The sequence below is a fragment of the Lissotriton helveticus genome, chromosome 3_1 (genome assembly GCF_964261635.1).
Source record: "Lissotriton helveticus chromosome 3_1, aLisHel1.1, whole genome shotgun sequence".
NCBI lineage: Eukaryota > Metazoa > Chordata > Amphibia > Caudata > Salamandridae > Lissotriton > Lissotriton helveticus.
Window position 1 is genome coordinate 1,549,793,760 of NC_136061.1, and position 27,835 is coordinate 1,549,821,594.

The following is a 27,835-nucleotide window of genomic DNA, read 5'->3' on the forward strand; positions in this document are numbered from 1 at the left end:
TACTTTAAAAGTGAGGAAAACCATTACAGATCATACTGATGTTGGTGTGATCAAAAGAACTGTCGAAGACTCATGCCTCCCATAGGAAGGGCATGCTGCACAAGGCTGTGAAAATTGAGCTGGTCAACCAAATCTCAAAATCTAAGCCCACTAAGAGAAAAAGAACCATCGGCCAGCCGGACTTCCTATGGGTATTGTGGGTGTCCATCTAACAATCAAAGTGACTGCCTAGCTAGTGGGTAAATGTGAGCGGAAACATGAACCAATTTTTAAGAGTCTGCCAATCCACCCTCAATACAATGACAATGAAGAAGGTAAATCTGGTTGCCAGATCCCTGAGCATGGCTGAGCAGGTGCACATGGATGATAATGAAGAAGATGGTAGTTTCTTACAATGTTTACAAACAACAACGTCTGATCAAACCAAAGACCACCCTCAAAAGGGTGCTTTGGTGACAAGCCGGTTACAGCTATCATCGATAACAGGAGAGTCCACTAATGCGATGGCCTGGAAAACCTCCTATACACTCCGCACCCAACCAACCCTAAAAGTTAGGGTATACACCTGTGGCCGAACTGAACCCATGCCACTGGTTGGCAGCAAACATCACTCACCACAAAATCACAGCTCTAGAGTAAATGTATGTCACTCAGGGCTGGGTGGGAATGCTTCTGTGCTGCTAGAGAGGGGAGAATCTCCAGTTGGTGTAGTTCACCTTCCATGTCTAAGAGAGTGTCTAATAGCAAAACTGTAAGTTGCATATTGACCACTCCATGCAATCTGTTGCCCTGCGACACCCAGTTGTGACATTTTACCTTCGCCCGAAAGTTGAGGCTGAACTAGCGAAGGTATACATCATTGGTAAGGGGGATAGGCCCACCTCATGAGTGTCTCCAATTGTGATCACTCAAAAACCCAAACTGCCAGGGCAGGTGAGCCTGTGCGTTGACTTGCGCCTCCCTGATCTTGAGATCAAGGAAGTAAGACACCTCACCCCCACTATGAACAACACTGTGAGTGAGTTACGTGGGGCTAACTGGTTCTCAGAAATGGATCTCTGGTTGGGGTATCACCAGCCCATGTGAGACCCAAATGCCTGATTTTCTTAATGCATCTGTACCTCCAACACTATAAGCGTCTGAACCTTGGGCTATCTACTGCATCAGAGGTGTTCCAAAATGCAGTACAAGAGGTACTTGCTGGCTTGAGAGGAGTCATCAGTGTCATTGATGACATCCTGGTATATATGTCATATCTGGAGGAAGATAAAGACAGGCTTCAGAAAGTTCTACAGGTTGAGAGACTGTGACCTCGCGCTACACACTGATAACTGTGAATTCCTACAGCTACAGGTCCGTGCCTTTGGATACTGTTTTTCAGCAAAAGGGGGGACTGTGGACCCTGCTGAAGATAGTGAGATCAAGTCAGCTCCATCTCCAACATTTATTATAGAAGTGGGCAGCTTCTTGGGGATGGTTATCTATTGCAGACTTTTCATTAAAGACTTGACATTCCCAACCACTCTACTACAATGCCTTTAGGCAAAACACTGGTTGCTACCACAGCCATTCAAATGGCGATAGCGGCTGTTAAGAGAGACAATTGGTCCATGCCAAAGTCCTATTTTTTGCATAGGAGAAGAGTAGCCCAGCAAGTATTAGACTCCCTATTCAATCTTCAACATGACCTGGACATAGGACCGGATGGATGTCATTTGAGGGACGATTTTTTAGTGATATCAAGGAGTCTCGCTATGCATTTGATTCATCTTGCTCAAGGGGAACTTCGAGAGGTGGTGAGAACCGAGTCAAATACAAAGGGCCTGATTATGATGTCAGTGGGACCGACACCAACGGGCCATTGCTGGCGGTCCCACTGAAATCCAGCATAGCGGTCCGACCGCCGCATTACAATGCTGTTGGTCTGACGGCAGTGAGCAAAGGAACCGACCAATGGCTCTGACAGGCTCAAGGAGTCTGTTGGAGCATCGGTCCAATCATAATCCCGACAATGGGGGGGTGCCTGCGGGGGCACCGCTGTAGGGATTAGGATGACCCTTTCCGCCTGACTTCTCATGGCAGTCTGATCACCATGAACAGGCAGCCGGAAAGGGACTTTGGGGGCACCTAGCTGGGGCCGATCCCATATTGGCCTCTACTATGGGCCTTTTACCATTGCAGCTTCCGCTGCCACCCTTTTCTAAGATTGCAGCACATGCCGAAATGGTAAAAGGCATTTTTATCACCACCTATACGGCATTGGCATTGTAATAGGGCAGGTGGAACCACCAACATATAGTCGGTCGGACAACTGCCCGAAATGATGGCGGCCGAACGCTCGTCCCACCGCCATTGTAATCAGGCCCAAAGTCGGGTTCCCTCAGATGGAACAACTAGTGAAAACAGTAGTGAGTACTTGTAAGATGTCTCAGACGGCTGGAAATCCTGATCCTCCAGCTCCCATCATCTCAGAGGAAAATCTCAGTGGCTCCTGGATATGTGTCAGCACAGACTTTGGCAGCCTTCTGGATGCAAAATCATGCTGGTAGTAATAGATCATTACTCTAAATATCCGGAGTTACAAATAAGACAACTATGTCAGCTAAAAAAGTTGAATCAAACTTGAAAAGATGATAGCGATTAATGGGCTGCAGCAAGAACTCCAGACGGATAACAGTCCCCTATTCCACAGCCAAGAGATATCCGACTATCTTAAATCATTGGAATTTCCCCACTGGAAAATAATTCCTTTATGGCCGCAAGACAATGGGGAGGTGGAAACTCTTATGTGCATCATCGCCAAAGTTATCCGCATCGCTCATGCTAACCATCAGCTGCTTGAGTTGCAATATATTATTTTGTTAGAAATTACAGACAGACTCCTCGTGTGATTATCAGACCGTCCCACAACCAAGCGTGTTTGCGTTGAGTGATCATGGACAGTATTCTTCAACACCTGAACTGGGAACTGCTCCTTTAGACATTGAACAAGTGTTAAGGAATCATCACAGAAGCAACAATGCAGCCAGTCTGTGTAGGAGAACTAAGGTATCAGACTATCTAGTTCTCTTTAAACCATCTCAATGGTGAATGGTACACTCACTGGTGACTGATAATTGTGAGGGTGAAGTGATCACAAGGTATGTGTAATATCTTGAGAAGGGGCACACAGATGGGGAAGAGATGGGTCGAATATAGTTGAGGCAGTATTTCCATGCCAAACCAATCCAGTTAATGGTAAGGAGAACAGCTTGATCCCAGAGAGTCAATGACTGAACAGGATTTCAATAGGAATGGGTCCCGATCTGATATACCAAGGACTGCTATGACTCCTGAGGTTAATGCAAAGGTTTCTGTGTGGGGTTCCCAAGGAGATCACCCTTGGTCATTCACCTTCTACTTCTTACTGGTACCTTAAACTAGATATGTGTGTGCATGAGTAAAGAAATGTTTCTTTACTTAGGTCAATTTGTTGGTTTTGAACATTTTATATTATGGGAGGAATGCAATCTTGTGATGTGAAACATTTGATAGGGTATACAGGGTCAGAGCTATGGCCAATTCACACCCACAGACATATTGCTATGCGGACCTGTCCTAGGTTACTGGTTTAACTTGGTCGATTTCTAGTGGTAGCTTGAAATGTCAGTATCAGATGTTGTAGGTGAGGAAAGTGCATCTTTCTGATAAAGTAAATCCAAAAAGGCAATAGCAAAATTAATGTTATATTTTCCTTACAAGCACCAGGCAACATTTCTCCTCTGAGAAAATTATTTTGGGATGTTTAGCCATTAGCGTAAGACAGTGGCGTAACGCACCTTGAGGGGGCCCCCCTGCAGGGTACGTGAAGGGGCCCCCTCCGGACTCAATCTAGAGCTCCCCAGCAGAAGTGCGGTGTTGACGGGGCCCCCTGGAGGGTGAGGGCCCCCCTGCACCACGGGGGCTGCAGGGGCCTGTGTTATGCCCCTGGCCTAAGAAGTGAAAACACAGGGGCATATTACCAACAACTAGCGATAATTTTTGTCTCTAACTTTTTTAGAGACAAAAATTATCGCCGCAAATCGGCGATTTTTATCGCAGATAAACCTTGCTATTAGCAAGGTTTATCGCAAATGCGATAAAAAACGGCCGCAATGCATGAATATCGCTGAAAAGTCAGCGATATTCATGCATTATCGAGCAAATGCTCTTAGCCATGTTATCCACCTCCCATTGGATAACATGGCTAAGAACTGCTCAGGGCAGGTGTTAGCTTTTGGAGATATTCGCGCTTAGCGCGAATATCTCCAAAAGTTGGTAATAGAAGATAGAGATGTTAGCGACTGTTTCCAGTCGCTAACATCTTGGCACGCCCACTTTGCATGTCATTAGTGATAAATATCACTGACATGCAAAGTGGGGCCCATGATGGTCGCTATCTCCTATTAGCTGTCGCTAACTGGTGTTAGCGACAGCTTGGTAATAGGGAGATAATTTTATCTCCGCTTTCTTGGCTTTTAAAGCCAAAAAAGCGGAGATAAAACCCCTTGATAATATGCCCCACAGTTTTATTTATTTTACTTTAAAAAATGACACCATGGCAATTTGAAGTTTGAAAGGTTCTCACAAAACTCCGTGTAGTAGAGTTCCACATCTCTGTGCACTTCTACTAGGAGGCCAGAGAGTGGATCTACATATTACACATACTTTGAGAGAAACAATCATAAGGCTGATTATGTTCAATGATATGATTAAAGAATAAAAGGTTTCAAAGAATAAAAAAACAGCAGGTAGCATGCCAATCAAAAGGAAATATAAAACCAACAATCCACCCCTAGTGTCCAGGAAACTGAAGCAGGTAATAGTGCAGCATGACCAGACTGACTGGGTATATGTGATCTGAAGTCAGTCCTTCGTGTGAGATTTAAATTAATGTTACTAAGTCTATGCATCACTTAGGTAAACTGATGGGTTTGCTTCAGCTACATACAGCGTCCAACATAGCATTTTGAGCAGCAAAATATCTATCAAACATCGAGTCAGCTACCGAATTTCATTGGCCTTGTACCATATGCAAAGATTTTCAAATGGCAACAAATGAAAAAGGAAAATTTTCACTTGCTCAGCACTGATAACTAACTCTAACAGCCATGCACATTCTGTGATCCCTCCAAGTGTGTTTGCACTGCATAGATGAACGCACGTCAAAATTCACTAAATAATTTCCAGATGCTATATACATACTATACTGAAATATAGACATGAAACGCTCAAACATGCTCTTGCATGGGTCCGGCAAGGCTATGGTTCCAAATTCTGACAACACGATGCGGTTACAGGCTTGGTTTGTCGTATAAGAATAACTCTGCAGAAACTTGCTCATGTAAGTGACAGCGCCATCTTCAATTCGAAACTGATGCATCAGAGCCATGCCGTCGAACCAGTGGTTGTACCTAAACAAAAGAAAGAAGAAACAATTATTTAAACGTTTATACTTAGAGGCTGCCTTCCAGGCAATAAGACAAACTATGTCATGCTTTTTTGACAAAACACTATTATTTATTGGTGCAACCACTGTAAAGATATCTTCTGAGACTCATGCTACAGAGTAAAAAAACTAAGGGGCATATTTACAATATGCTGCAGCCTGCGTTTCCTTCTGTGCTGGTGCTAACTTTTGCTGCCTAGTGACAATGCAGTACAAAAAGGGGTGGTGATGGACGGAGCATCTGAACCAATCAAACACTCACACCCAGTCAAAAGATCTGGGTTTAATCCATCACCGTTCTTTAGCCCACTCTGCCACCCCAGTTCAGACATGGCAATATGCAAATCAGTCTGACCCTGTGCCTCATGGGAACAGTCCAGCCCGAACTGCCATGCCATGCCTTCCCTGGACCGGAAACAAGCTTCCGAGGACCGGTTTCTGGCATTCCACCCATCTTCAGCCCGGCTTGCTTGAATCCAGTGGCAAAGTGAGCAAGGGACTCACGTCTGAGCATACCCTGCCACACTTATGGCGGCCAAAGAGGTACAAAAGGGGGTGGTGATGGACGGAGCATCTGAACCAATCAAACACTCACACCCAGTCAAAAGATCTGGGTTTAATCCATCACCGTTCTTTAGCCCACTCTGCCACCCCAGTTCAGACATGGCAATATGCAAATCAGTCTGACCCTGTGCTTCATGGGAACAGTCCAGCCCAAACTGCCAAGCCATGCCTTCCCTGGACCGTAGACAAGCTTCCGAGGACCAGTTTCTGGCAATCTAGCCGTCTTCAGCCCGGCTTGCTTGAATCCAGGGGCAAAGTGAGCACGGGACTCACGTCTGAGCATACCCTGCCACACTTATGGCGGCCAAAGCGGTACAAAAGGGGGTGGTGATGCACCATAGTGCAAGGGTGCCTGTGTTGAGGGGACGATTGATTATGTGCAGGAAGGACCCCTTGCTTGATTCCGGTCTGGGAAAGACATGGCTTGGTAGTTTGGACTGGACTGTTCCCATGAGGCACAGGGTCAGAGCTGATTTGCATATAGCCAGTGTCCAACCCAGGGTGGTGTGGAGTGCAAAAAACGATGGATTTAGGCCCAGATCTCTGTACTGAGGTGAATGTATGACATTGTTCTACATTCTGTCCATCAACTGTGTTTTTTGCAATTTTCACCCCGAGTGGGCTGGGTATGCTCAGACGTGAGTCCCAGGCTCTCCACACCACTGGAGTCAAGCTATCCAGGCTGATGAAGGCTGATAGCCAGAAACCGGTCCTTGGATGCTTGATTCCGGTCTGGGAAAGACATGGCTTGGTAGTTCGGACTGGACTGTTCCCATGAGGCACAGGGTCAGAGCTGATTTGCATATAGCCAGTGTCCAACCCAGGGTGGTGTGGAGTGCAAAAAAACGATGGATTTAGGCCCAGATCTCTGTACTGGGGTGAATGTATGACATTGTTCTACATTCTGTCCATCAACTGTGTTTTTTGCAACTTTTAGAAAGTGGGCATTTTCTTGCTTTACCATTCTGTGCCTCTACCTTGTCTGTAGAATTCACGTCTGAGGGAGTATGGCAGTTGGGATGTTTTTGTGCATTCACTCTAGACAGCCACCCAAAGGGAGCTGATGTGTGCCTTGCATATCCTGATGCCCCATCACCAGACTGATGGACCTTCCTGAGCTACAGTGGTGGGAGGAGTTATCACTGACACCTGAATATATGTCCTCACATAAAGCTGTCTCCACTCCCCTGGAGTTTGTCTGGAGCCAGGTCAGGGAAGGCCAGGGTATTGTGCACTACAAAGACTTTCATTTTAAGTTTGCCTACTTCAAAGGCAGATAAAGGGGTATAAGTATTGGACCTCTGAAACCCCAAAATCAGAACACTTCTGTCGTAAGGACTTTCTGCTAAGTATCTGGATGCTGTAGGAGGGACTGCCACTCTCCCTGTTGCTTTGTTGGGCTGGCCTGCTGCTTCTGTCCTGAGAGACAAAGGACTGGACTTTGCTTTCTGAATCCTGTTTCCAAGGCTCTCCAAGGCTTGTGCATGCCTGTTTTTTGTCAAGAAGTCTCAGGGCCATCAAAGATTTCACTGGCATCTTGCTCACAGCAACTGGTCTTCTCGGCTGAGAGTCCTGATTGTCAAGAAGTGCCAATTCCTGGGCCCTTGGAATCATGTGGGTGGTGGTGCAACCCGAGAACAGCAACATCGATTCCATCAGTGATGTTTTGCCATTGTGCAACATTCCGTCCATCATCTTGTGTGTTTTGCTGTTCACCCTATGTGGGAAGGGTATGCCCAGACGTGGGTCCCATGCTCACTACGCCACTATCCTGGCTGAAGACGGCTGATAGCCAGAAACCGGTCCTAGGAAGCTTGATTCCGGTCCGGGGAAGACATGGCTTGGCAGTTCGGGCTGGACTGTTCCCATGAGGCACAGGGCCAAGACTGATTTGCATATGGCCATGTCTGAACTGGGGTGGCTTGGTGAGCAAAATAACGATGGATTAAACCCAGATCTGTGACTGGGGGTAAATGTTTAGCCATTGTGCAACATTCCGTCCATCATCTTGTGTGTTTTGCAGCATCGGAGGTGAGGGCACTGCTTGTGAAGAGCACAACACACCACCCTGACTTACACCACAGCCCTGGTGTCGCCGCCGACAGCAACTTAGTGACGCTGACTTAGGCATTGAAGCTGCTGCCTGCATTGGAGCTGAGGGCACCGCTTGTGGAGTGCACCACGCACCACCCCGACTTGCACCGCAGCCCTGACCTCTCCGACAGTGCTGCACACCGCTGCTGCCTGCACTGGAGCCAAGCGTGTTGCTCGTGAAGAGCATGACGCACCACTCTGATTTGCCACACAGCCCCTTACGCCTACCAACACCAGCACCTCAACTGCATCATCGTGGAGTCAATAACAAACGTGGGTGACCCCCCAAACTCATCGACACCACACTGTCATATGGAACAGTCTGACGTACTGCTGCCTCACATTCCGTGCACCGTAAGGAACCAACACCTCACTGCTCCTGCATAGTAGTAAGGAACCGGCGCCTCACCTCTCCTGTGGCAGTAAGGAACCAACGCGGTATCACCACTACATCACCTCCTTGATGCTGAGCATCACTTTTGTTTTAATTACTTTAAAGGTATTGTTACTTTGGGGTCTGGGTGACTCCGTGACCAGCCTGCGCTCCTTGCAGTCTGTACTGAACTGTTGAATTAGTGCCTGTCACAACGTCGCGATAGCCCTGTTTAGAGCTATTGTTTTCTAAGAGCTACTTTTTAACAGTAATCTTTTTAAAAGTGAAATCTTGATTTGTATCTGTTGGATGTTTGTCACTTTGGTCTTGTTTTATTCAGATAAATATTTGCTATTTATCTAAACTGGTGTGGTGTCCTTTTGTATGTTTTCACTGTGTTACTGTGTGTGTGCATGCAAATTCTTTACACATTGCCTCTGAGATAAGCCCGACTGCTCGTGCCAAGGGGGCGAGCAGGGTTTATCTTAATCCCCTTACCCTCACTAGAGAGAGGATCCCTACTTAGACAGGGTGCAAACCACTACCAACTAGAGATCCCATTTCTAACATGAGGATAGGTCTTGTGTTTGTACTTTGCATACAGTGATTTGTGTACACTACTGCCATATTGGAGACTGTTACTCAACCACATACTTTTGATTCTTCTCTTCTTGGCAACTCCAGAGTTTTTGTAATCCACAATCATGTCTCAGTCTGGGGAGCCATCACTTTTATCTGCAGATTTTGCGTTAGAGGAGGAAAAGTTGGAAACCTAAATGGTGCTTTAACTTAAAAATATCTGCAGGGATTCCGAGTGTTCTTTTAAAGACCTCACTAAAAAGGGGGAGCTGCAAAAGGCGCTGAGGGTCCGGTTGGCAAAAAGAAAGGTTGGTAGGCCCACTGAGGATAAGAATGGTGATGTGGAGGAACTGCATAAAGGATTTTGTGAATCAGGATCTGCCTGGGTGGAAAACACCTTCTAGGGCAAGCAGCAGTATGTCTTACAGAGGTCTGCCACCAGAGGAGCTGGAATACAGGCGAGAGGCCAGGAGGCATCAGTTGGAGCTGGAAAGGCTCAAGACGAAGCATGAACGAGAGCTCCAAAAGGATAAGTTGGGAGTAGAGGATAGAAAGGATAGAAAAATTATGCTAGCTCAGGAGATGAGCTTAAATGAGTTGGACTTAAAGGCCAAGTCAAGCACATATGGTGGCAGCATTTTATCAGTGCAGTCAGAGAACATAGTGCACATTCCAAATAGTGCACATTCCCAAAAAAATAGGGAAAGAGTATACTAAGGAGGATGTTATCCAGAGATGGTTTCAGGGCTACGAGGCAGCTCTTCACATGCATGAGGTCTGTGAGAAGAATTGGGGGGCAGAATTGTGGAATCACTTCACAGTGGAAGGGAGAGACGGACATATTGCTGGCCTTAGGGGATGCCCCTGTCCTCACTTACCATACCATGAAGGATGCCCTCCTTATCCAGTAAGGTCTTACCCCAGATAAGTACAGGGATCAATTTAGGCAGAGTGAGAACCTGAATTCCCAGATATGGCTTGAGTGTGTGGATACTTTTTGCAGAGCACTGGATGGTTGGGGAAGGGCTGTCGGGTCACAGAATAAATGGGGCTGTAGAATTTGATTCTGTGGGACTACTTGTCTGGTCAGTGTTTTCCAGAGCTGCGCCAGCACTTGATGCTCACTACTCCATCAGGATTCAAGCAAGCCGGGCCGACGACGCCTGAAATGGCAGAAACCGGTCCCCGGAAGCTTGTCTCCTTTCTGGTGAAGAATTGGCTTGGTAGTTTGGTCTGCCCTGTTCCCATGATGCACTGGGCCAGGGACAGACTAATTTGCATATAGCCAGGTTCTGAGCTGGGATGGGGCAGTGAGCTAAATAACGGTGATGGATCAAGCCCTGATCTTTGGACTGGGTAAGAGTGGTCTGCTTAATTCAGACACTCTGTTCATCACCACCCCCTTTTCTGAATCATTTTGTCCACCATAAGCGTGGAAGGGTATACTCAGACATGAGTCCCTTGCTCACTACTCCATCAGGATTCAAGCAAGCCGGGCCGACGACGCCTAAAATGGCAGAAACCGGTCCCCGGAAGCTTGTCTCCTTTCTGGTGAAGAATTGGCTTGGTAGTTTGGTCTGCCTTGTTCCCATGATGCACTGGGCCAGGGACAGACTAATATGCATATAGCCAGGTTCTGAGCTGGGATGGGGCAGTGAGCTAAATAACGGTGATGGATCAAGCCCTGATCTTTGGACTGGGTAAGAGTGGTCTGCTTAATTCAGACACTCTGTTCATCACCACCCCCTTTTCTGAATCAGCACTTGATGGACAGCATGCTTACTGTCTCCAGGAGTCTTGCTCAGGAGGAGCACTGCTGGGTGAATAACAGGGTCCACAAGCGGTTGTAACTGGTGAGCAGGCTCCCGAGCAGCAGAAGGGGGGGCAAGGGTAAAAATGGTGAGATCTCTAAAGGGCGCCAAATCAATTCCCAGGGTAAAGATCCCCAGCTCCCGACTGAGAAGGTTTATTTCCTGCCAGGGAGGCATGACCCCCTGATGTGCCATGACTGTAGCTAGGCAGGGCACTTCAGAGGGAGTCAAAAGTGCCCCAAGCGGGCACAGGCCCCCACCAGTGGGAAGACATTGGGGATGGCCAGTGTAGCGCTTGGGGAGGAGTTGGTTCGAGGTAGGTGTGGGTAATCAGCTGAGATGACCCTTGCCTCACCAGGGGACAGTGAGATGTCCAGAGAAACTTAACGCCAGATAAAACTAAGAAATACAGGCAGTAGGTGACCATCAAAGGACAACGAGTAGAGGAAACACAGGAGCAATGTGACTCCTGTCAGGTGTCACTTGGTTTCCCTGGAGGCTTCACCAAGTAGTTGCAGGAGAACAACAGCGAGCGCTTTTGTAAAATAGCTCTGGTTCCCATTGAGTGGGGGAGGGGTCTGAAGTCCTATGGATAGCCGTGAGTCCATCTATGCCTGTGGACCGTCTGCTGGTAAACGATCTGGAACAGACCACCTGGAGGGAGGTGGATCACAGGTCACACTTGCATATGTTGGGATTGCCTGAGTGGGTGTGCCTGACCACACAGTCCATGGCAGCTCATGGTAATCAAAAGGGCCTGGAGCCAGAAACAGTGGCCCAGGTGCCATCCAACAAGAGGAGGGGCAAGGGGTGTGGTAAACCCGCTCCTGAGATTTCCACAGTCCAGGAGGAGGCTGAACTTGAGGGGGAGGGGGGTGCCCAGGAACCTATAGGGGAAGAAGTGGCTGAACTGGGAAACCTGCCTGAGCTGACCCATTATTAAGGATAATGGGGCGACCCGGTGTCCCTCAGAACCTGGGTATTGGTAATATAGAAAACAATTGGTTCTGTCGGGCGATACAATTGCTGTGATAGCTTTATTCAATACAAGAGAAAAGGTGTTTCACACTTCCTTTTACACAGTAAATGAAAAAACAATTACAGTTTAAGAACACATCAAGAAAACAGGTAGAGTTGATTTACTCTGATATTTTTAAAGAAGTATATAATACTAAACGGCTGTCGCAAATACAAGTAAATTGCAAAAATACAAAGGTGACTATTGTGAGAAGGTGACATGTGGTGACTGGTGAAGTGAACAGTACAGTTATCACAGCAATTGTACCGCCCAACAGAACCAATTGTTTTCTATATTACTGAGCTGACCCGTTGGCAGCAGAAAGGGAGTCCCACCAGGGAGGAGTTCTGCACTGAGCAGAAATAGTGCCCTACTCTTGTGGGTCTTCGGGAGTAGGCCGAGCACCAGGTAGCTGGCAAAGAGTCTGGGTTTCACCTGATCTATTTGGAGAATGATCTCCTTTATAGGGAGCCTAAGGTTGCTGAGCCTGGGGTAGCCTGTGTACTGGTGGTACCAAAGCGCTTTGGGGCCTTCCTACTGGGTTTGGCTCATGATGTGCATATTGCAGGTCTTTCTGCCAGACTTTCCAAGCAAGTAGCAAAAGTGGAGGGAAATGTAAGGCTTCCTGCAACCATTCCCTGTCATGAACACACCTTTCGAGCAGGTGGGCTTTGACATTGTAGGGCCTCTGGATCCCGAGACAGCCATGGGCAACATGCTCATCCTGGTCTTGGTGGACTATGTTACCCGGAACCCGGTAGCTATCCCTCTGAGGACAGTGACATCACCTGTTGTGGCCCGGGCACTAATGGGGATCTTTACCCCAATGGGTTTCTCCAAGAAGGTGGTATCTGACTTGGGTACCACGCTCATGTCGCTGTACATGAAGGCCATGTGGAAGGAATGTGGAGTGAACTACATATTCACCACCCCTTACCACCCCAAGAGTAATGAGTTGGTTGAAAGGTTCAACCGAACCATGAAAGGCATGATTGTGCGCCAGTTGGAAGCCATGAGGCTTAAATGGTACGTCTTTTTACCATGCCTGCTTTTTGCCTACAGGGAGTTACCACAGTAGGGAGTGTCTTCGGCCCTTTTGAACTGCTGTATGGGCACCCTGTGAGAAACCTCTCAGTTTGAGGAAGGATGGCTGGGAGCAAGTGTTATGTGCCCGAGTTAGGCCCTATAGGAGTTAGTGCCATTCTCGCATGAGCGTGATCCTTTTTCCTAAAGTTGCCTTCTCTTACCCACATTAATGTTGGGCAACCATTTTGTATTTCTGACGCTTGGAATGGTTTTGCAGAAACTTTATGAGAATGCGATCACACTGCCTTGGCATTTGTGCATGGCCTCTCATATTTAATGGAAATGTGTTTTATTATTTCATCCATATAGCGGCACAGCTATCTGAAGAACAAAAACATTGGTTGCCCAATTACAATTTCGGCTGAAGAAAGGATGCCATTTTCTATATGTAGCCTTGTGCTTCCTAACATAATCAGAGGAGACACTTCTGCTGGCTTTGAGTGGTCCCTGCATGATTAAATTTCTCCCTAGCAGCTGACTGACATCTCCGCGAGTGGTGTCCAGTTCGTGGCCAGGACGAGGTCATACACTCATACCCACCAGGTAAAGGGGTTAGATCATCCAGACTGGGGTTTTCTTGGCAGATCGTACATTCACATCCTAGATATGTAGGTTAGGGTTAGCATTGTAGGAATGTGCTAGATTGTTATCATCTTTTATATGTATGCATATCTAAACTGTCTCAACAAAATGGTGGTACTTGTTGTTTTATTAACTGCGTTGACACGTTATAACCTTTGTCTGCTTCTGTCTATTAATCATTGCAGTCCATATTTTCTATACAAGAATAAGAAAGGTTCAATAATTATTGAAAACGTCCCTTCATGTATTCTTTGTATATTTCTCTGAGCATAAGAAAACACAAGTGACTGAGCGAAAGTTTAAAATCCGTCACCATGGTTCCCGAGGGAACAGTTGTCATGTTCAGTGGTTGCTAGAACTATTTGCTCCCTGTTCAGGTTTAGGGGGACTAACTGTGGCACTGCAAGCTAGCTGGTGTGAGGGACAACACATCCTATGGAGGTTCATGGAATCAGTCTGGCACCATCCTAAGTTTATGTTGCCTGCAAACCTGCAGTACCTACTGATTTGTGAAAACTACAAGACACAAGCTCCTAGGAAGCCACACCAGGATGTATTCAATTGGATGCTGGCCTTCCGGAACCAGCCAGCACAGTTCAGGAAAGTCGCTCAGGAGAACCTAGAAGCTAGCCAGGAGTACATGAAACCGTACAATCAGAATACCACTCTGGTTGAGTTTCAACATGGTCAAAAGGTGTGGGTGATGGAGCCATTAGAGCCCTGTGCTCTACTAGACAAGTGGTCTTGCCCATTGTAGGTGAAGGAGCGCAAGAGGGATATCACCTACCTGGTGGACTTGCATACTCCCAGGAACTCTTTCAGGGTCCTGCACTTGAACCGCCTCAAACCCCTCTTCAAAAGGTCTGAGTTGACCATGCTTTTGACTATGTGATGGAAGAGGTGCGTTTACGTCTCCCCGAACTCCTGTTTGCCCAAGAGCAGAAAGGATCAGTGGAAGGTGTGATCCTCAGCCCTACACTGACCCTGGAGCAGTAGAGTGACTGTTGCCAGTAGCTGAGACAGTTTGCCACTCTGTTTTCACTCACCCCAGAAGTCACCCATTGGTGCACTCATGACATCGATATTGGGGATAGTCATCTTATGAAACACAAGACTTACAGGCTGACTGACTGAAGGCTAGCATCAAAGAAGATGTTTTCAAGGTGCTGACCCTAGGAGTGGTTTAGCCCTCCAGCAGTCCTTGGTCCAGCTCCTTGGTCTTGTTTCTAAAAGCTGCCCCAGCCTGTGCCACTCCTGAGCTTAGATTCTGAGTGGACTACTGTGGGCTCAATACTATCACCAAGACTGACGCACATCCCATCCCCCGAGCTAATAAGCTCATTGATCGGTTTGGAACTGCCAAGTTCCTCAGCACGTTTGATTCGAAGCCTGGCTACTGGCAGATTACCTTGACCAAGGGTGCCAAAGAGAGGTCTGTGTTCTCAACGCCAGTTCCGTGTGATACACTTTGGGTTGAAGCACACCCCTGCTACATTCCAGAAGCTGATGAACCAGGTACTGGCTGGATTGGAGAACTTGTCTGCTGCCAACCATTTTGGTCTTCTGTCCTAGCTGGAGGACCACTTGTATCACATCCAGAAGGTTTTGAGGCCTCTGCAGAGTGCAGACCTCTACCAAGGCCAGTAAGTGCCAGATAGGGCAGGGATCTGTGGTGTACTTGGGAGACCAGGTAGGAAGCGGTTAGGTGGCGCCCCATTAACCCAAGAATGACACCATTCTGGCTTGGGAACCCCAAAAGACGCAGACAGAAGTGAGAGCCTTCTTAGGCTTAACCTAGTACTATTGCAGATTCGTCAAGGGGTATGTTGTTGCCCCCATGACATAGCTGGCTTCAAGGAAGCAGCCGCATGAGGTGATCTGGACTGAGGCATGCCAGGCCACTTTAGATGCCCTGAGGGAGGTCATGTGCATGATGCCCATGCTCAAGGAGTTTGTGGTGCAGACTGATGCCACAGAGCATGGTGTGGGAGCTCTGCCTTCACAGCTGAATGAAGAGTACCTGGATTAACCAGTAGCTTTTATAGTAGGAGGCTACTTCCACAGGAACAGAGATGGTGTGCATTTGAAAGGGAAGTTTTTGCTGTGGTCTGGGCACTGAAAAAGCTAAGACCCTGCTTGTTTGGGACTAACTTACGGGTTCAGACAGACCACAGGCCCCTCAGATGGTTAATGCAAGTGAGGGTTACAGTTTTTTCTCACTGATCCAACAAGTCTCTTAGGTGATCTTATTCTATTCAGTTCTTTTTCTATCGCCATTGTGCAACAATATTTATTTCACACACTCAGAAAAGTTGAATGTTTTTCTGCTATATTGTTGATGACTGCTAGAATACAAGGTGGTGTGATCTCAACCTCTTCTGTATTATATTGAGAGTGCATCTTATTTTCCAAGCCTGTTTCCCATCATGTAGATAAGCCTTTAAAAAAACTAGAGCATGTTTGGTATTGGCACACTTCCTGGGTGTGAGAAACAAATAATTGTTTGGTCTGCCCATACATCTATACTGTAATTTAATGAGAGGCTCCATCCAAATATTGTCTCCAATGTGGAAGGCTCCCTTTATTCCTAGGAGTTCTCAATCGAAGATTGTAACATTTCTTTATGCTTCAGTGAAAGTACATGAAAATATGCTATTGGATGCTACAGGATGCCCAGCTTGGGTTTTAGGTCCCCTTGAGACTGTATGGCTCCAATCACAGACAAGGATGTGTCGCATTAGACCACAAAGAGCAGATGCACATCAGGGTGTATGAAGATGGATGCTGAAATGAAGGCTGACTTTAGTTTCTGAATCTCCTGATCTTGCTCCTCTTTCCAGCAAAAAGATATGACTTCTTGGTTAGTAGTATGACTGGTTGAATGATGAAGTAGAAGTACTGCATGATTTTCTGGTAGAAAATGACGGATATGATGATACACACATTTTACTGTTCCGGGAGAAGGCCTTTCCAAAACTGCTTTGACTTTGGGGGTTTCCACACTAATGCCTTAACTGGAAATGTCATATTCCAAAAAATCTATTTTGGCTACCTTGAACAAACATTTCTCAATCTTGGTATGTAAGGAATGTTTCTTCAGTCTGGAAACAAATTCTTGAATGTAGGTACAATTTTGTTCCAAAGTATTTCAAGATGCCAACCAAGTAAACCACCATTAACACTTTTAGAAGACCATGGGAAATATTTTAGACAAAATGTTGTAATGACCAGGCATTATAAACACAAAACAGCATTACTAAATATTCAAAGTGGCCATGTCTAATGTCAAAACCATTTTCCATTGCTTCTCACAGGTATTTACAGAACATTTTAGAAGTCTTGCCCTGATCCAGCAATACTGAAATGAGAGGAAGTGCATATTGATTCCTGATTGCAATTGCATTTAGTCCTCTGTAATTGGTACATGGCCTATACACCCCATTTACTAGGATACAATATAGTTGGGGAAGCATTGGGTTACACAGAGGGTTTAATAATGCTTTTCTCCATGTTTTCATTTCGATCTTGCAGTAGTATGACATCTTCCTTCACTGTTAAAGGATATAACCTTTTGTGAGGGATGGCTTCCTCTGGCATTAGCTCAATGATCAACCTTTGCTCCAAAATTAGAGGATGGCTGGCTGCTACTTTGTTTTACTGAAGACGCTTTTAAATTCTCTGTAAGGCTTCTAAATCAAACTGTCTTCTTTTTTTATTTCCTTTGGTTTTGGATTAGGGAATGGCCAAAGTTCTCTAGTCAGGGAGGGCTTGAAATAAATGTTCCAAACAGTATGCAGGGGAAAATGTAATGTAAGGACTTTCTGGGGATTATAATGTCAGAGGCAATTGACTACACAGATGTTTAGCAAACTACGAATCATTAATGATATCAAAATGGATCTGTTCCACAAGGCTATTTTGAGTGGACCTTAACAGTGCTTATGTTTCAGTGAAGACAGCTTCTGAGGACAGTGGTGTTCTATCAATGCCTTGAATCTCCTCTAAGATTTCCTTCTTGTTAACCAAAATCTCCATTTCTACATGAAACTTGTGCTCCATGAAGTATCCTGAAGCTCCAGAAGTCACTAATGCCATGACAGTAATAGAGCATTCAGGGAAAGTCAACAGGATGAAAATCATAAGCCTTATTAGTAAGGCACACTTCAGTAATAACTCTGCTTGCCCTCGGTTCATTAGGGACAAGCCAGAACATTTCTTAATAACTGCAAGCAAGACCAAAGAAAATGGCCAATCTTCACACAATAAAGGCAGAGCCCTGCCTTTTTTCCCTTTCTCTTTCCCCTGCTGTTAAGGATGTCCTTGACCTTGTGACCTGCATTGGCTTTTCTTGATTCACCTGTACTTTCACAGCTTTAGATAAACTAGAAACCTATGGCAAGAATAACTCTCTGATTTTGTGAGTCTTTAGATGGGCTTTGCACTGTAAAGCTAAATCTATCAGTTCTGAGGACGTACAAGTCCTATTCACCATCAATGCCAAGATCTCATTTAATTTGTCCTTAAGCCCATGATAAAAAGTCATTGTGGCCTCCTCATCGGATGACAAAGCTTCTGAAACCTATTTCTGGAAGTGAATAATGTAGCTGATCAGGTCCTGAATGACCATGTTGGAGGTTTGATAAACCAGCGAGCACATGCAAATATTCTCATGGTGTAAATCTACACTTTTTTCTGTTCACCATTTCTGAAAGTAAATTTATACCTACATTTACACTTGCATGACTCTTCTACCTTGTGGAGCCTTCTACAGCATGAGTTATGTGTGCAAAGTTACTTCAATTAGAGAAATTTACCACATTGTAATTCTGTTCTCATGATGCTCATCATACGTTCAATGCAACATTCATACTTCTGTTGTGTCATCCTGTTGGTCTAATGTTCTTTTATATGGAATGTGAAAAACTGAGTAAAGTTTCTATAATGAGCCTGAACAACAAGTATACCAGTTGTCAATACCATGGTATCTAATTCCCTTTGGTGCAGTAGCGCTTTATAAGACTGCTAAACTCACATGTACCAATTACTTTATTGACAACCATTGCCACTTTGAAAAACTCTTGCTTGTCTGAATTAAATATTCTCCTTTTTTAAGGAAAGCTCTTATTTCTACAGTGAAAGCTATGAAGCCAGCTGGGCCCTGTACTCAGGTACTAGGGCTTCTTGAGCATCAGAATCTCTCTGTGTCTTATTAAACATGGCAATACTAATGCAATAAACAAATAATCAAGCAAGGGCACAATTATTTACCCATAATCTTGATCTCCACCATATGTATTCTCTCTGAATTTATACACAGTGAAATGTGTCTGCACATTTGTGGAATTCCGTTCACAAGTTTTAAATACTTACAAGTTCTAATTTGATTTTTTTTAGATAAGGAATCCGCATATACGAGGGTGATCATTTTCAGTCTGTCTTTTCTAAGCACACTTAACTCAAAAACAATCCTTGTTTGACTGAAAAAAAATCCTAATAGTTTGATGTAGCTGAAAAATAGGGAAGGTGATGGCACTTATACGATACGATAACGGTATAACTAGTCAGAAAATTGACACTCCGACTAAAGGATTCTAAGCATGAGCACTTTTTGATCATTTTGTACATAGCCAGCCACTCCATTTGTTTTTCCATACTCACAGACATTGGTTCCCTCAAACTTCCAGCCTTCTCAGAAGCTACCTTTGAATGGAAACTTAGGGTCTGATTATGACTTAGGTGGTGTGGCAGCGGACAGTCACGCCAGCGCCCTGCTGCCATACCACCAAAGCCAACTGCCATAGAGATTAGGAGTTTTCTCCTGGTCTGGTGGTTGGTACCAAAACATGTTCCTGCACTGACTAAAATGTACAATGTTGTGCATTTCATTCTGTACAGGAAAATGGGGTTGCAGACAGAACGGGGGGCACATCATGTGTCCCCCTGCATGAACCCCCGTGCACAGAGGCACCAGTTGCCTCACTACCACCCTTTCCATGGTGGGCTGCCATGAAAAAGAGGGCAGTGAGGAAATTCATATGATTTGCGGTGCAACAGCTGCACGGGCAGCATTTTATGGCCTCTAACTGCTGAGCCACCGCCACAGGATCAAGTATCTCAGCAGTAGCAGCAGGACGTCGCAATCCCACTGCTGTAATTGTAATATGGCGAATGGACCGCCAGTCAGCCTTAGTACCTCATATACAATATTTTGATGCACTGGAGCAGAGCAAGCTTTCCTGCTGCGCTGCTGTGCATAAAAAAAGGGAAGGAATGCGCTGTATCCAGAAGATGCGGCGCATTCCTGTCTTTCTCCTCTGCGCTGGCGCACAAGCAGCAGCCATGTGCCAGTGTCCTTTCACAAGCATGCCTGCGCTGATGGGATGATTGTATTTGCGCAGAAAGGGACACCTTCCTGCATAAAACAATAATTAAAGGCATTTTCCTCTTTCTTTGAGTGCTGGAGAGTGCAGCACGCATAGAAAGAGAAAAAAACAAAGAGTACTACAAGTATTTCTCGTCAATGTGCCTCCTTACGCGTCCCCTGGGGAGGCGTAGGATTCTGACACAATCCGAGGATTACAAAATGTTGTAATTCTGGGAATGTCTCAAGTTCCATGGATGTTGCGTGGCAACACCCACAGTAACACCCATGTAACGCCCCTTTCACACAGAGTTATGAATGAAAGGGAAACATATTTACAAGGCCATGAGAAATCATGTAGGGTGACTTTACATGGCCTTGTGAATATGGGGAAGGAAAATGCGCTGCCTGTTCGTCAATAAAAGTGACACACTGGCGGTGCAAAGGGCTTGTAAATAAGCCCCTTTGTTTTTCAATGTATTGGGGCACATTGTTTTAACTGCCCTTCCTGTGAGGAAAGCATTAATGAAGGATTAGCACGACTTTGGTATTGCTGTCTTCTTGGCCTTCATTCAATGAGGAAGTGTAATATGTATAAAGAAATATAAAGTAGGAGCCTAAAGTGTAGGAAAGCATTAGACATAGTGGAAAGCTGGCAGACTGCCTTCTAAGTCTGCTTCTTACTTCATGGGGAGAGACTATGAATCCTTCTCTTCTGCCAATGGCGTGCCTTTGTTAGACTCATCATAAGGGCGTGCAAACCACTCGTAAGTGGCCACCATTGTTCTTCTACCTCACTGACATCAAGCAACTTCAGATCAAAGATAGCGGTTTGCAGCATTGTTTTTTAACTGAAGGAAATCTTGTGCAGTTTCTTATTGCTGATCTGTACAAACTATGTGTAGATCAGCAATAGGAAACTACACGAGATTTCCAGTATTGCTTTTTCTATCTCTATAGCCTGGCACATCTTGTTTCTCTGCAAACTTGCATTATTTCCCCATGAGTGTAAGCTGAAGTGCAAATAATTTTCACTCACAAATTTGAAAATAGATGGATGATGGAATTCATTTTTTTCACTGTAACAACATGAAGCAGGAATTAAAGTTGCAAATTTGAATATGAAAAAGAACATGCAGAAAAAATCCAGAGCTATAGGTAGCGATCATAGTAATCTGGCAGTAATGAGGAGGCGCAGCTTAAAAAAATATTCAAGATGCACCCTGTCCTCTTGGAATGTTAACACGAGGAATGTTGTTGTAGCCACAACATGAGACGGAGAGTGGTGTGTTGATAACAAGCTTTATTAAATATAAGCAACAGGACATCAGCGCGCCCGCCGCCTGCAGTCAGCCTGTGAGAACTGACAGCTGGCATCCGGCGCTCAGCATAGAACCTTCGGCATTCCAGCATTCCACGGCAGTGCGTGGAGCGGAATGACGTCACAACATACCCCCCTTTCCTCTACACGCAGGTTTAGAATAAAAAGGAAAACACTAGGAAGGAAAGGCATGTAAATGTCAGAAGCATAGAACATAACAATAAATCATCCGACAATGAAGTCATGCAAATGCTGAGGGGTTCTCCTGGCCCGTAAGGGTCTATGATAGGATTGAGCTCTATGGAGATCAGGTGAGTCATCATCTGTGTTAAGTGGCCTTTGACTATTGCTCAGGTTATCCCCACCAGGGCCTGGTGCCCTCACTCCTACACCTGTGCGAGCACTGTTGAGCAATTGACTGTCATGAGCCAACATGTACCCAGAACATGAATTCTTGGTAACCACTTTACTAACCACGCTTTTGGGAACATGATCTCGTGAGCAGTACTTTGCTACCCTACGTAGGTTCCACTTTTCACCATTCTCTAACACAACATAGAATGGGTGTGCTTCCTTTACCTGGAAGGGTCCTCGAAATTTGCATAAGCCTCTTACCCAGCGTCCGGAACGGACCTTGACCTAGTCACCAGCAATTATGCTGGACACATTCTTTTCCTTGTCGTGCACTCTACAGGAAGCATGATCAGGAATGCTCACATCACATCCATTATCTTTCTTTCCTTCAACCAATTCTCTGATCCACGGAGGCACCAGTTTGGAAGCTGGTTTCCTACCTCGCATGGCGACAAAGGGAATAGCTCCTGTTTTTGCATTTTCTGTCGTGCGATAGGCCCATACCAACTCGCTCAGAGTCTCCTCAATGTCAAGATTATTGGTTATTGCCAAACTTATCGCGCCCTTGATCATGCGATTGGCTCTCTCAACAATCCCATTGGATTGTGGGTTGTACAAAGTTGTGAACGTGTGTTTAATGCCACACTCACTCAGAAATTCTCTCATCTCACCAGAAGTTAGCTGAGTCCCGTTGTCCGTGATAAGAACAGCGGGATGACTCTCCTCCTTGAAAATCATACGCAGAACCTTAATGGTAGTTCGAGTGGTTATTTCAGGGAGTAGGTAGACACTGAGCCACCGTGTATGAACATCCATTACTACTAACCCAAATCTTTTGCTGGGGTGAACACCCGGCATAGGCCCAATGAAATCGAGGCATATGCTGTGCCACACTACACCTGGGTCGTGGATGGAATTTGGGACAGATTGGGGTCCCACCTTGAGTCGCTTCTCACTTTCGCAGCACTCACTGCACCTCTCTACCCAATCGACCACCTCACCATCCATACCAGGCCACCAAAATTCATTCCTCAACCGTTTCCTCGTAATGGTTTGGCCCAGATGCCCTTCATGCGCCAAGTCAAAGAGTCTTTTCCGAATTTCATATGGGGGAATTATTTTGTCTCCACGCACGATGACCTGACCAGCAACGATTGACAATTCGTCAATGACTGCATTAAAAGGTCTAATGCTGATGGGCAAAGTGCGCTCCCTATGTCTACCTTTGGAAATGAGATTCATAACATTCTTTAGTACTTCATCCTTAGACATAGCTTCCACCCACTCTTTCTTACTGACTGCGCCGCTACTCCACTGAACTACATCTTCGACACTGGAGATGGCCCCTTCACTTTCTTTTTTAGATACACCTGTCCTGTCTACATCCTCCCAATTCAAGGACAGTCGTGACATGCAGTCGGCCTGTACATTGCGCCAACCTGAAATAAACTCGACATCAAAATTGTATTCCTGTAGTCTAGAGGCTAACCTTGCTAGTCTGGCTGACCCCTTTCCTGTTCCGCCTGGTGAGAGTATCTTCAACAATGGTTTATGGTCAGTGCGGAGTTTGAATCTACGCCCCCACACATACATCCTGAAATACTCCACACCCCAAGTGGCTGCCAGGGTCTCCTTTTCTATCACAGAGTAACAGCGCTCAGTGGTAGTCAGAGTACGAGAAGCGAACGCCACTGTTTTCCCATTGGTGCCGTCACACTGCGACAACACAGCTCCTACACCAGTATCACTTGCATCCACAGTAATGATGGTTTTCCCATCTACATTAAATGGAACCAAAATGCCTGCATTGCATATTTCTTCCTTAATGTCAACAAAACACTTCTTCTGATCATCCCCCCAACAAAACTTGATCCCTTTTCTCATGAGCACTTTTAGGGGTTCAGTCTTACTTGCAAAGTTCTTCACGAACTTGGAATAGTACTCGATTAGCCCAATAAATGAGCGTAGCTGGTCTCTGTTGTTGGGGACTGGAGCCAATTTTATAGAAGCTAGTAAGTCTCTCTTTGGTTTTACACCGTCTGACGAGATGGAATGCCCCAGATATTCCACCTCGGTTGCCAAAAATGTACATTTTTCCCTGCGTAATGTCAGACCAGATTCTAGGATCCGTGCTAGGGCATCTTTCAATGCAGAGTTATGGTCACTCACACTCTCACCAAATACCAAAATGTCATCCTGGAAGTAAATTACATTTTTCACACCTTTGAAAATCTCCGTGACCATTCTCTGGAACACGCTCGCAGCCGAACATAACCCAAAGGGCATCCTCGTGAATTGAAATATCCCCTCATTGGTGATGAAGGCTGTGAGGTGTTTTGATGACTCATGCAAGCGTATCTGATGGTAAGCATGACGAAGGTCAAGTTTAGAAAAGTATTTTGCCCCTTTTAGCATCACCATCAGTTCATTTATGTTGGGCAAGGGAAAGGTGTCAGGGATTACATTCTGGTTTAAACTTCTGAGGTCAACACAAAAACGTAATTTACCATCGGCTCGTTGTGAAATAACAACTGGGGAAATCCATGATGAGCACTCAATAGGTTCTATGACCCCATTGGCTAGCATCTCATCCAACATTTTCTTCACTTCCCCCCTTACCATGATGGGAACCTTTCTCAGTTTGTGTTGCACTGGGACCGCATTACTCTTCATCCTAATCTTATGTACGTATCCCTCCAGATTGCCCAGCTGATCTCTAAAAGCACCCTTACCCCCTTCCAGGATGTCTACCACAGAGAGATCATCTACCACCATGACCTGTTCTACTGCATGTGGGTCAATTTTGATATGGAGGTCAAACTGGTGATACCACCCTAAGATTGGAGGTCCTGATTCTGCTACATAAACCTTACCCCTCACGGATCTTCCTTTAAAAACAATCACTGTTGCTATGTAACCAAGTATGTCTATCTTTTCACCCTGATAAACCCCCTGGATTTATATCTTTTGGCAACAGCTTCTTATTTGGCCACTCCTGTTTGACCATCTCTTACTGTTTCTTCTTCTGCGCTCGTCTTCTCTCTCCGCGTGAAGGCACCCTTTGAAGGTTCACTTGCTTCACCTTTCACACCTCAATATTCGCTGTATGCCCTGCTGCTCGCTGACTGTAGACTGACCCTCGTCGCCAAGAACATGTTGTAGCCACAACATGAGACGGAGAGTGGTGTGTTGATAACAAGCTTTATTAAATATAAGCAACAGGACATCAGCGCGCCCGCCGCCTGCAGTCAGCCTGTGAGAACTGACAGCTGGCATCCGGCGCTCAGCATAGAACCTTCGGCATTCCAGCATTCCACGGCAGTGCGTGGAGCGGAATGACGTCACAACAAATGTGCAGGAAACTGGATAGTCATTAGAATCTAGACTTTTCTAGAAGTATGGAATGTTCATTAGAGAAAACATTCACAACTTTACATACCATGAACGGAGTGACTTATAGCCAATCACGATGTCTCTCAAAATCGAGGTCCTCAAAGTAATTCAAAGTACTGACATGTCAAGGGCAAAAATCCCAATGAGAGTGAGGTACAAATAACAGAGTAGGACTGAGGGTGTGCAAAATCGCAGTTTACTATATTGAACAATCCCCAGCTAATACAAAGTTTTTAGTGACACAATGGGCCTTCCGCTGGCAAACATATCTAACGGTATCCCTACCAAATTTTACCCTACATGCATGTGGAGCACCATAAAATTAGATCTACCCTCATTATCATTGATGTTTTTCTCTTTTTTTGCAGAGTTTTATATAGCGCGAACTTGACCCGAATCGGGTATCAGAGCGCGCTTTACATAGCACCAGTTACGTTACATGAAGACACACACTAGATTATATTAAGGCCTTATGTAATCATGAGATATAATGTAATCCAGCAGAGAAAATCGCACTAGAAGCTATATGCGAAGTGCACAGGCTATGTAATCACAACACTTGTATATGTGTGTTCATTAATGCTTTACTTTTACTAACAACGACTTGCAGTTACATGCATTTATACGATGAAATTCTGCTTTTGTTATATTTATGAGATATGCATTTACTTTTTTAACTGTTCATGAATTAGCATTTACTCAGTTAAAATGAGTATTGTAGTCTTGATCTTACTAACCTGACCAAATGATTTAAGCATTGGGTTTTGCAATATTTAACCTTCAATGTGAATGCTTTTCACGGATGGAGTGTTTTTCTTTCCTCTCCACTCCATGAGCCTGGTACGATGACCTAATGAATGAGGAAGGCTCTTTGGGTGAAGCAGATAAGTAAGCGTGATGGGAGTCAAGGGCACTGAAATTAACAGCCGTAAGGGAGGCCTACTCTCAATGTGGAATGAAGGGACACATTGAGGGCCATCTCCAAATATGCGGATTAAAGCTAAAGAGATACAAACGTACGTTTCGAAATATACATCAAAAGAAAGAAGTCTTATGAGAGTGTTTACCAAAGAGAGTATTGTTGAAGGTGGTCACTAATTGGATCTTTGACATTAATTTGGGAGTGTATCCTGGGTATAACTAGGCAATGTTCTGTGGCTTTGAGAGAGAAGGCAGACTCGTGCTGAGATTTCTTTGGGCTAGGAGAGGTTTAGACCTGTGCTCTGTGCACTGCATGCTATGCTTCCCGTTGTGTGGATTCAAGCTATGCAATACTTTACTTTGGAACACTTTTACTGAAGTTCTCTACACTGACACCCTTCTTTGTTTTATGGATCTACTTGGGATTTAGTTTAGCATACTTAAGTGTAGCTTAGATAGGAAATTAGAAGTCTTCATGCATCATAAACAGGAAGATTGGAATTTTCAATCTCTTCTTCGTGCTGCATTTCCTTTACTCGGTATCATTGCTACTAAGTTTCTCTTTGGTTATTTGTTATTGAGAATTAACTTTGTCTACAGAGTCGGAAGGCCTTTGATAATTTGGTATTGTTACGCAATGTTTCTGAGACTGATTTATATTAAACTGGCTTTCAAATTGTAGTAAATATATACTTAACCTGACTTTTCGACTCTCAGCTTTATTGTGTGACTTAATGGGTTGCACTGTAATATTGAGCCTGAACTGTAACCTAACTCTTTTATTCCTTAAGCTCCCTAAAAAGATCAGTTGGAGGGGTAAGAAGAAGGGCCCATTACCATCCGCTCAAGCACCTGCGATCTTTGAAACTGCACAGTTATTGAAAATGGAATGTCTGCAATCCTGTGAGTTGGTGGTTGAATCCACTTGAAGCTACATATCTGGTTAGACAACCCGTGTCTAGATGAAAGACCTGTTAACCTTCAAACGACCGACATTCTATGTCTCCCTCTTCTAAGTATTTGAAATTGTTGATTGGGGGAGTTGGGGATGAAATATGGAAATGTGGATTAAAGTACGTGGAGAAAAATTCACTGTGAAGGTGATGTGCTTTGATGGGTGTTCAACCACTCTGGAGTGTTATTGGCAACTCAGAGCATGAAAAACAGGAGTAAAAAGCAGAAAATATTTGAATTATCCACATTAATGTCTTGATTTTTTTGTGATCAGGCAGCCATTTTGGAATTCAAAAACAGGCACTATTTTGCCACAAGTACATTTGTGAATTCTGAAAATCATGATTTTCAAAAAAAGGCAATAAAAAAGTAAACAAACGATAGCTAAAGTTGGGTGAAGGTAACGGCTAGATGTACGCGTGAGTGTCTGCAGGGGCTGGCCTTCTGCTAAGCCAGTCGACTTGACCCTGTAGTGTACAGCCAAAGGCCATGTGCAGTGCAATGAGAACATATATAATATGAGTGCAGTATATTGTTAAAACTCTAGAAATTCAATAAAAAAACACAGCTAAAGGCTAGTTAAAGTTCAGCCAAAACACAAATCCGCAAAAATCCTGAAATTCACTAGTTATGATATGCAAAGCGCAATGCACAACAAAGCTCTCGCCCCCTGCCATCCTGAGTACCCCCTTTTGCCATTGGCACATATAAATTAGGATGTCTACCTAGAGCAGAGGTCATGAGCTATGGTGTGTGTTGCACATTACATAAGATTACTATCATTTCAGAGCAGTTTTCAGGTTTGTGTTAGTTGAACTATTAATTACTTTTTAAGTATGTTTTTATCATTGAAAATGCACATTTTATATGTATAGCTGTGTGTGTGCGTAACTATATTTGCAAAAATATATATATACACACACAGAGATATACATGCATGCATGCACGCACATAAAT

The 27,835-nt window shown here is 44.9% G+C and overlaps 1 protein-coding gene across 1 annotated transcript in view; it reads right to left on the bottom strand.

Annotated features, from left to right (window-relative positions):
* BCO2 (beta-carotene oxygenase 2) overlaps positions 1-27,835 on the bottom strand; it is a 611,133-nt gene that overhangs the window by 285,742 nt on the left and 297,556 nt on the right. Inside the window, exon 3 of the mRNA XM_078683947.1 lies at positions 5,224-5,432. Within this exon, the coding sequence (XP_078540073.1) occupies positions 5,224-5,432 (209 nt within the window). The remainder of the gene's footprint in view (positions 1-5,223; positions 5,433-27,835) is intronic.